This window comes from Canis lupus, chromosome 20 (genome assembly GCF_003254725.2).
Source record: "Canis lupus dingo isolate Sandy chromosome 20, ASM325472v2, whole genome shotgun sequence".
Lineage (NCBI taxonomy): Eukaryota > Metazoa > Chordata > Mammalia > Carnivora > Canidae > Canis > Canis lupus.
Window position 1 is genome coordinate 9,542,819 of NC_064262.1, and position 10,786 is coordinate 9,553,604.

Consider the following 10,786-nt stretch of genomic DNA (forward strand, 5'->3'; position numbering starts at 1 on the left):
CAAGCTTTTAAGGGAGAAGGAGAACTTCAGAAAACTTGTATATACCTCGCTGAGCTTGATGGCTTCCTAATACCTAAAGACACTCCTGATGAGCTCATTGTGATATTAATGAATGTGAGTTTTAGAATGTTGTTTGACGAAATTTATCAACATTTGGAAGATCTACATAACTCAGTGAACTGATATTGTTCAAATGACCAATGCAGGATGTTATGAAATCATGCACGGGTAAATACTCATTTAACAGACAAGATCAACCAATGGGTTTTGATGTATTACTGTGTTATAAGTTCCTTTAGATTGTTTCTTGCTACATTGCTACTAACTAGCCTTTTTTGAAACAAGTGTTGAGTTTTAGTGTAGTATCAAAGAAGAAAATCCACAATACTGAAAGCTGTTAAAATACTCTTCCTTTGTCTTTTTTTTCTTATTAATACAGTATTTATTTGTCTTCCCTCTGTCAAACCCTGAGCCAACCACTTTCCCCAGGCTGCCTGGGGAGGTATAGGAAAAGGAACATACAGGGCAGACAAGACATGGGAGAAAGACCTATGGGAGGTGGAGACGACTCCTTCACATGGCAAAGAGGATGAGAAAGGCCACCATTAGGCAAAAGAGCCCCATGGCCTCCGAGAGGGCAAAGCCCAGAATGGCATGGGAGAAGAGCTGTTGCTTCAGAGAGAGATTTCTGGCATAACCAATGATGAGGCTCCCAAACACAGTCCCAATTCTAGCCCCAGAGCCAGCCACCCCTACAGTGGCAGCCCCAGCCCCAATGAACTTGGCTGCTATGTCAATGTCTCTTGAAATGGTGCTGGTTTGCAAGCTGTGGCTAGGAATAAGTGAGGTCAGGGGACGTGGGGCTGCCAAGCTGCTGAGGTTATCTGTCAGTGTCTCCGGTGGTTTTAGCACCACTGCAGACAGTGATCGGCTCAACAGCTGAGAGGTGCTCTGGACCAAGAAGGGGGTGGAGATGAACTTTGCACAGGCGTACATTTTCAGGGGATGAGGGGCTGTTGCAGGACTGCTGCTCCCAGTGTGGAGACGACCGAGAGGGGGCCCTTTTTTTTGGGGGGGGGGGAGCTTTTTCTAACTACATCTCAGTAAGGCTCATTTTTCATCCAATTCCTCAACCAAAACTTCATAGTGCAGCTGACTGAATGTAGAAACATATATCATAATTCAGTTGCCTTCTATTGAGCCAGATTATTAAGAGACTTGCAAAAATGTAATTAATGTTATATATTTGTTTTGTTTTGGTGCAGCAGTTTTAATAAAGTGCAGCGGTTTTAATTAAAAATATTGATCACTGGGGTACCTGGGTGGCTTATTGGGTTAAGTGTCTGACTCTTGATTTGGCCTCAGGTCATGATCTCAGGGTCGTGAGACCTGAGCTGCACCAACTCCCAGCATGGAGCCTGCTTAAGATTCTCTCTCTCCCTCTGCCCCTCCCCCCCATGCTCTCTCTTTCTGTCTCTCACCTATAAAAATAAAAAGTTTTGATTACTTAAATAAAATCTTAAAAAGGGGGAGGAGCACCTGTCTGGCTTAGTCAATAAAGTGTATGACTCTTGATCTCAGAGTTGTGAGTTCAAGCCCCCACCTTGGTTGTAGAGATTACTTAAAAAAATAAAACCTTTAAAAAAAAGTTTTGTATGTTAACATTTAATTATTATTGTTATTTTAAAAGGAATTAATATTAAGGGGCACCTGGGTGGCTCAGTGGTTGAGCATCTGCCTTTGCTCAGGTCATGATCCCAGGGTCCTGGGATCGAGTCCTACATCAGGCTTCTTGCAGGGAGCCTGCTTCTCCCTCTGCCTATGTCTCTGCCTCTCTCTCTGCATCTCTCATGAATAAATAAATAAAATCTTTTTTTTAAAGTTATTAATATTTTAAAATTTTTTCACAGTTAAGATATTTATACTGTAAGTATCAATAAAAGTAACTTATATCAACAAAAGCTGTTTGGGGTCCTTGGTAATTTTTAAGAGTATAAAGGCATTTAGAAACTAAGAATTTTGAGAACAATTATATTATTGAATGCCATTGAGCTTTTGTGACTCTTTGTTATGTAGCAGTACTTAACCAGTATCCTCTGGTGGTCATTTGTCTACTTAGCATAGTGATCTTTGAAAATATTCATCATTCTGGGATGGCTCAGTTGGTTGAATGTCCAACTCCTGATTTCAGCTCAGTCTGTGATCTCAGAGTGGTGAGATTGAGTACCATGTCAGGCTCTACGATGACCATGGAATCTGTTAAAGACCCTCCTTTGCCTTCAGTCCCTTCTCCCATTTCTCTGAAGTATATAGATACAGATACAGATATAGATATAGATACAGATATAGATATAGATATAGATATAGATATAGATATCTCTGTCTCTCTATATATAATGGAAAATATTCATCATTCCATCAATAGATAAATGGATAAAGAAAATGTAGAGAGTATATGTGTGTGTATATATGTTTAAAATACTCTTCATCCATAAAAAAGAATGAAATCCTCCCATTTGCAACAACATAGATGGACCTTAGAAACATTACGCTAAGCAAAATAAGTCAGAGAAAAGCAAATTATCTCACTTTTATGTGGAATCTAAAAAAAAAAAAACCACTCTCACAGAACAAGAGATCAGATTTGTGGTTACCAAGGGCAGGTAGTGGGATTGGATGGAGGTGGTCAAAGGGCAAAACTCCCTTTATAAGATAAGTACTAGGGATATAATATACAACACAATGACTGTAGTTAACACTTCTGTATGGTATATCTGCAAGTTGCTAAGAGAGCCAATCCTAAAATTACTCATGATGAGGGAAAAAATATTTTCTTTTTAAAATTATCTATATCATATAATTGAGCTAATTAAATGTATTGTGAGGATTATCCCACAATATATAATAAGTCACATGCTGTATACCTTAAACTTACACAGTGCTGTATGTTAATTATATGTCAATAAAACTGAAAAAAAAGAAACATGCCAACACCTTAATCATGAATGTTTAGTACCCAGAAGTGTGAGAAAATAAATTTGTGCTGTTCAAGCAAAATAAAAAAAATTTTTTTTATAGGATTATATCATCACCCCACTTGAACCTTCCAATTTTTTTTACATTTAGAATGAAGTCCAAATTCTTCTGCTGGCCCATGAGGTCCTCCATGATCTGGCCCTTGGCCTCCATGAGCTCATTTCTTACTCCTGTACCCTCAGTTCACTCTACTCTGGCCACACTGCCTTCATGCTACATCAGATTCTTGCGGCTTCAGGGCCTTTGCACTTGCGGTTATATCTGCCTAAAATTCTTATCTCCCACGTCTTCCCATAGTTTACTCCCTGTTTATCAAGTCTTTGCCCAGCGTTACCTCCTCAGATTAGCCTTCCCTGATGGCTTTATCTAAAATAGCAGCCAAGTCTCCTTCCATCTCCTTACCTTGATTTTTTTCTTCTTCAGAGTTCTCATTCCCTCCTGCCATCATGTTACTGTTCTATGTGTATATTTGTTTATGATCTGTCTCTCCCACTGGAATGCAAGCTCCATGAGGACAGGGACTTTGCCTGTCTTATTCATAGCCAAATCTCAAGGCCCTGAAACGGTGCCTGTAGCACAGTGGGAGCTTTGGTGTTCTGGGACTCTACATATTTGGGTGTTCCTATCAATTCCTCAGAGCCAAGGTTGTGTTTTATTAAACATCTAGAGTTTTTTGGAATGGGAACTTTGATGATGCAGCAGCATTTTCCAGATAGGTGGGTTGGCCATCATGCTTTGGGCCCTACTTCCTTGGGAGCCATGGGTTCATAGACCTGAGCGGCAGTGTGGGGTCTGAGAGAAGCATTAGGACAAGGCTTGGCAGCAGGTTCGGCCTCGTCGACCGGCGGGGGCCCAGAAATGAAAGGAATCTTGCTGCTCTGGACATGGAGTGGGAACCTCACAGATGGGCCGTTTCTGGGAGATGTCTGGCATACTAGTCTAGTGCCCGCAGCCTTTGCAGCCAGGCAAACCTGGATTCAAACCCATGCTCGTTTTTATTTTCCAAGCTCTGTAACCTAGAACAAGTTACTTGGCTTTCCCCAGCTCTCAGGTCTTACCTATAGAATGAGGATAATAATGGAATACACTTTCCAGAATTTAATTGAAATGGTTCATACAGAGCTCTCAGGAAGCATACAGTAAGCACTCAGTAATGATTGCCATGCTGCCACCGAAGATGATCATTCCCTGGTCTCAGTTTCCTCTTCTGAGGAAGGGGGATCGCTGCCTAAGGACCTCATGGAGTTGTTTTTAAAGCTCTAACCGGGATGTGCTCTGAGGAAGAACAAAAGCAAGACAAATGTGGGAGGTTGTTCTGATTTGGCCTTCTTTATAAAGGCTCTTGGGCTCCCCGCAGGCTCTGAGTGGTGCAGGCTGGAGGAGCCAGGCTCTGCTACACGGGTTCAGTTCCCCCTGCCTGGAATCTCATTTGGATGCAAGTGGCCAATCCCTCTCCAGCCCCCCTGGACAGCTGTTGGCGGGAACCACACGACGACGCCTGCCTGTTACCAGGCCAGACAGGACCCCCAGGCGCTGCAGACCCTGCCTGGGCGGGCAGAGCCAAGGTAAGGCTGCACGAGAGAATGAGCGGAGGCCCTCGTGCCACTCCTTTTCCTGGCAGGCGGCCCGGCAGGGAGGGGCCGCTCACCCTCTGTTTGGGTTGACCAGGCCACTTGATGATCTTTTCATTGAGTCTGAGCTCCAGGAAGCTCTTCAGGAGCAAGAAAGCTGGCTGAAGTGGGGGTGGGGGGGTGGGCAGCTCTAGGCGTGTGGGCAGAGCTGGGTGTCCACCCTGCTTCTCTTGATACCAGAAGTTAGGTAAATTGGATTTGGATTAGGGTTTAGGCTAAAACTAACTGAGGCTAAAATTAAGTTAGGTTAAACATTTCCCCCAAAAGGCCACCTGGTGTAGAATGTGACCTGGATTTGGGAGTAGCCCCAGCTGGATTTGAACTCCCCTCCCCTCTGCACCTACTGTGCCTGGCTGAGAGCACTTTGACAACTCAAGTTCATTTGCCAGAAGTCTCTCTTTAAATGCATATTCCTCAAGAAAGGAGGTGCGTTAAACCTCTGATCCAGCAGTAGAAACAAGTGATTCTAAGAGCTTCTTCCTAGAATCCCAGATCCTCTGGGGAAAGGATGTGAGAGAAATGTGCCCTGCCCCAGGCCTCTGTGTGTGTTCCCCCACAGACACTTAACAGACACTTACTGAGGAGTGTCTCTCTTGTGTCAGGTGCTTTTTATACATACACTCATCCTTACAACACTCCATAAAAGAAGGTATTCTTGTCCTCTTGTTACGGTTGAGAAGACATTATGTCGCCTGTATGACCACCAGGCACACTGCCAACCCCAGGATGTCCATGCATGTGACATTGGTTTACTAGGCAAGTCGTGCATCAGGGGACTTGTGCACACACAATGGGCTAGGCAGGGGGCATGGGGAGTTAAGAGAGTTAAGAGGGGATGATGGTGAATGCAACCCGACCTGGCTTCTGCCTCTGGGGACAGGCATTAGTTAAACCCCTCCCCTCCTGATATGAGGTCACACCTGTGCAAAGTGCTCAGAAGGTGAGGTCTGTTGTACTACAGGAGGTCATGACGGGGTTAGGAGGATGTGCTGGGTTTGTTGGGATATGATGCATGAGCAAGAGGGAGCTTGGCAATGGCTGAAGCTCAGAGAATTGGAAAGAGGGTGCTACAAGACCACCCTCTTGGTTCTGGTGGCAGGGGCTGGGCCACTTGGGTGCCATGGGCTGTGGTAAAGCGTTTGGTCCTTAACCTGGGGAGGGTGGGTGGGAGACACTGAACGTTATCAACAGAGGATGATGTCATCACATGCGGCATTTTAAAAGATGACTCTAGGGGCGCCTGGGTGGCATAGTCAGTTCAGCCGTTGACTGGGTTTAGGCTCAGGTGGTGATCTCAGGGTGGTGAGCCTGGGCCTGTGTCGGTCTCTGTGCTCAGCATGGAGTCTGCTCAAGACTCTCCCTTCCTCTCCCTCTGACTCTCCCCACCTCTCCCTCTCTCTCTCAAATAAATAAGTCTTTAAAGATAATAATAAAAGGCAACCTTGGCTGCCCCTGGGGGTGCGGTGCGTGTGAGTGGCGGCCTGGAGGGGGCAGTGGTACAGAGGCTGGGAAGGGGGAACAGCTTCAAGAAGTGCTGAGGATGGTGTGAGGGAAGCTTCTGGGGAGGCTGGCTTCAGGGGCATGCAGCCTACGTGTCAACACCGGCCCTGGCCTCAGAGGGCTGCGCTTCTGCTTTAATGCCCTTCTGTCACTGTCCTAAAATCCGCAACAGTGTTTGGCCAAGGGGCTCTGCATTTTCCCTTAACTCTCACTGTAAAGGGGCATCGGGTCCTACAAGCCAGGTAACTGGGCTGGCTTCCTGGGGCTGGACCCAGGGGTCTCAGGACTCCCTCTGCCCAGGTCCAGGCTGTCTCAGAACCAGCGTGTCTGTTGTGGGTCCCTGGTCCAGGCCCGGAGGGCACAAGGCCCAGAGCCATCCAGCTGGGAATGAGTCACGGCTTCAGCTCCAGGAGCTCGGGCCCTGCAAGGAGTCAGCAGAAACCAGGGTCATTTTTAATCCCATTCTGGACCTCACTTTTATTCTCCGAGAAATGAAGGGGACGTGTAAGGTGATTTCTAGAGTCCTTTCTGGCCCCAGCATGTTGTGTTTGTTCTGGTTCCTGGCAGCTATCCGTGCTGTGCTGGGTGCTCAGGGCTGCTGGGATGTGCACAGGCCAGCGTGGGGGTGCCTACGCAGGGCCCTTGCTTGTCTTCTCTGGCACTTGCCTGATTTTCCACCATTAGAAATGGGCTGGTGATGGGATGCCCGGGGGACTCAGTGGTTGAGTGTCGGCCTTTGGCTCAGTCATGATCCTGGGGTCTTGGGATCGAATTCTGCATCGGGCTCTCTGCATGGAGCCTGCTTCTCCCTCTGCCTGTGTCTCTGCCTCTCTCTCTCTCTCTCTCTCTGTCTCTCATGAATAAATAAACAAAATCTTAATTAAAAAAAAAGTGCTGGTGACATCAAAACAAAAGCACTCTGGGAACAGTGATTTTGTGGGTCTTTTCAGCTGAAATTTGAATGGTGTGACCTTTACTGGCAGGGGCAGGGGAAGACTTGTTAAGAGAGGATCCCCCCACCCCCCTTCACGGTCTGGCCTGGGACAGGGCTGCCCAGCTGCCTGGGTGGGCCATGAGTGTGCCGTTGCTGCCCGCCTAGAAGACATCTGCCCCTTGCTTTCCAGAAGCAGCCTTGCGTTCCCACTGGCCCTGCGGTTTGCAGAGGTTTCTGTTCTCATTTCCAAGCGGCTTGCCTCAGTACTTTGTGTCGTGTTTACGACTGTGTGGTTTCTTTAGGACCCAGACCCTTGGCCCTAATCTGGGACCTTCAGCAATAATTTTGGGGTGTGATGGGGATGTGGGGTGGGGGCACATCGGGACAACTCTCAACCCTATTAGGGTTTTCTAGTGCTCTTGTCATAAGCAGGCCCTGGCTTACTCAAATAAGGGTGACTGAACTGAGCCTTGAGCTTTTGGACTTGGGATATACAGGACACATTCCAGCTTGATCTTCAGGATGTGGCTATTGGTTTCCAAGCCGTAGTCTCCAGTCTCCTGGGCATTCTTCTAGGCAGCAACCACCTAACAGCAGCTGGTACCCACCACGGGCCAGGTGCTGTTCTAGCTCTTGTTGCATTGGATCTTCCTGAACACCTCAATGACCTGGTGTGCATGTTTACTTCTCAGAAATATCACAGCAATACTTTTGGTCTCATTTGCCTCCAGCACCTCGCCCTGGAAGAGGCAGGGCTCAGCAATCCTCCTCCTGACGGTGAGTGGGAACTTGATACCACCTCATTGAAAAGAATGTGGTGGAGGGCTGCAATGTGACTTCTGATGATGGGGTTTCCTTCTGGATCTTTCTCTCTCTATGTCTGTCTTTCTGTGTCTCTCACATATGATCTTGCCTTTGGAACCCAGCTACCATGTATGAGGCAGCGTAGGAGCTCATTTGCAGGTGCTCTGACTGCAGCCCTGGCTACGGTCCCCACCAGAACCAACTGCTGTCTGTGTGAGACCAAGCCTTCAGGAGCCATAGATGATTCCAGCCCCAGACTTCGAGTTGCTCCAGTTGATGTTGAGTGAATGAAGCAGAGATGGGCTATCCCGGCTGAGCATTGCCCAAAACCATCAGTTCGTGAGTGAAATAAGTGTTGTTTTAAAGCACTACGTCTTGAGGCAATTTGTTCTGTAATCATGGTAACTGGAGCACGTGGGTATTATCCCCATCGTTGCCGGGTAATTGAGTTAAACAAGGCACAGAGAGGCTGGGATCTCTCTCAGGGTAACACCGTGAGCATGTGGCAGAGGAAGACTCAAATGCAGGCCTGCCTTGCCCCTCCAGGCAACGTGGGATCCAGGGGCTGTGTGTCTACCCAGGCGGGTGCACATGAGCCAGTTCGTTGAATCCTCCTCTGCCAGCCTTGAACTCGAAGTGTCCCCAAGGGCAGAAGTAAGGAAGCCTTGGGAGAGCTGGGGCTTTAGGACCATCCATTTTGGAGGGGGCAAAGGGAGTGTCTGCTCTCTGGCACCCAGGTCCAAGGCTCCAGAACTCAGTTCTCAGAAAAGGGACAACCAACTTGGAGGGGTCAGAGATCTGGTCTGATACCAGTTAGCGGGGCAATCGTAGGCAGTCACTTCCTGTCATGAGCCTCAGTTTCCCCATCTGTAAAGTGGGCAGAGTGTGGGACTTGACAAGAGGATGAGCAGGAAGGGCATTCCCAGTAGGGGACAGGTGGCTTGAGCATCGAGGGTCCTGCCCAAGGAGGCTGGCTTGCAGGGAGCAGAGCTTTGTGGGTGTGGAGGAGGTAGATGGATGGGCCAGGGGCTTGCAAGGGGCTGTGGGGTGGAACCAAGAGTCTTCTGGGGCCTGGGAGTGCGGTGTCTGGGCCATATCGGAGGTTTGCTCAGTGGGGAGTTTCATCAGCAGCCTGGTGTACAGATTGCCTGGTGTACAGCCTGTTTCTGGGGTGCCATCAGAAGCCCTTCCTCCTTCCACCCCTCAGATCTGCCCCATGCAACATGAACGTCAACGTATGTTTGTGTTCCTCCTCCTTCATCATCTTCTTCTTCTCTTTCTTGGACACATGCGCACACACACACACAGAGTCCACGTCAGTTGACACAGATCCACTCTTGTCATTTTTAACCTCAAAATCGTTTTCACTGGAGGTCCAAAACAATGTTCCTGTCCCATTCATCCTTTTTCACTGTTATCAATACTGCTTAACCAACATGGGTACCCATATCTCTCTGCCTTCTTGCCCAGTTGTGTCCTTAAGTCAGGTCACCAGAAGGCTTCAGTTGCCATGTCAAAAAGTATCCAAGTTTTCAAGGCCTTTGATACGTATTGTCCTATTTTATTCTAAGTAGGCTATTCCAATAGGCATTCCCATCAGCAATATTTGAGAGCTTCAGGTTCCCCCTTGAGGTATTTTTCTTGCTCATTCTCACCAGTGTGAGAGGTTAAAAATGCTATTTTTGGTTGTTGAAGACTTACCTTCCTGGTAAAGCACTGCAGCCTTCCCCGTACAGTCCACACTCTTCCTACCAGGGTGTCTTGCGGCCTGACTGAGGCGTCCCTGGTACTGAGGACGCTTCCCCACACAGCCTGTTCTGTGCCTGCTGCTTTGCTCTGTATGTTTGGCTGCCCAAACGTAGAAAATGACAGACAGAGCTGCGGGAGACCTTAGAGATTGTCCAGTACCCTTCTTTTAAGGGGAGGAAACGGAGGCCAGGGAGGTATGGGGGCTTGCCCCTGCTCATAGGGGCAGCCCGTTCTGGGTGGAATCAGAACTCTGAATTCAGGTGGGAATTCCAGTCCTTCTGCTGATTTTCTCACCCACCACGGGAGCACTGGTTGGTAGAGTTTAACTCCGGACTTGGCACCGCCTCTGGGTGCTCGGATTCAGGGCACATGGTAGGTGCTAAGAAAATCTTTCCTGAATGAATGTGCAACACCGAGCACAGGAAATAGTACATTTTGTCAAAATGTGCTCATCATTCCAAGAAGAAAGGATATTTTGTTAGGTGCTTCTCTGGGAAGAAATGCCTTTTTTTTTTTTTTAAAGAAAGAAAGCCAGTAGGCTATTGGAATTGGTGGAGGCGGAAATATGGGGTTGCCTGGGGCTCGGGGCAGTGTTTGTGTTTGGAACTGTAATGTCGCTGGAATTTCCCTCAGGTTCCTTCGAGCCACCAGAGATGGACTGGTAGACACAGGGTAAGGGTGGCAGATGGGAGAGGAGAACTTTGTTTTCTTTGGGTATCGTGTGTGTGTCAATCTACACAGGCCTCTTGACTGGTCCCAGGGGACTGTCTCAAGCCCTCTTCTCTGTCTCCTTTCTTCAGATCACACCCCCTTGCCTTCTCCTTCACTAGAAGGTCCTTCTAGCTTTTAGCTTCAGAACCTTTTCAGTGCTGCTCAGGCCTTCCATGACACAGGAGGTGGCTTTGTCCATGGGGAGATTTCATTTCAGATGGCAGTGGGACCTTGGGCAAGTCACCTGTCCTTGCCACGACAACCCCACCATCTCCCTGTTCAGGCCAGACCCGCTTTCAATAGGGCTTTTATCCCATTTGCCTCCTGCCACTTGCCCCCTTCCAGTCCTTCCTTCTGCTGATGCAAACACACTATAGCTTATCACATCTGTCCTTCAGGTAACTGCCTCTCCCTACCTCCC

General features: G+C 47.9%; 1 protein-coding gene across 1 annotated transcript; it reads right to left on the reverse strand.

Moving 5' to 3' along the window:
• Positions 1-523: 523 nt before the first annotated feature.
• Positions 524-1,032, reverse strand: LOC112662982 (ATP synthase F(0) complex subunit C2, mitochondrial-like). Its single transcript, XM_035703376.2, has one exon. It carries the CDS (start codon positions 994-996, stop codon positions 574-576), a length of 423 nt encoding a protein of 140 aa, XP_035559269.1. The 5' UTR covers positions 997-1,032; the 3' UTR covers positions 524-573.
• Between the last annotated feature and the right edge of the window lie 9,754 nt (positions 1,033-10,786).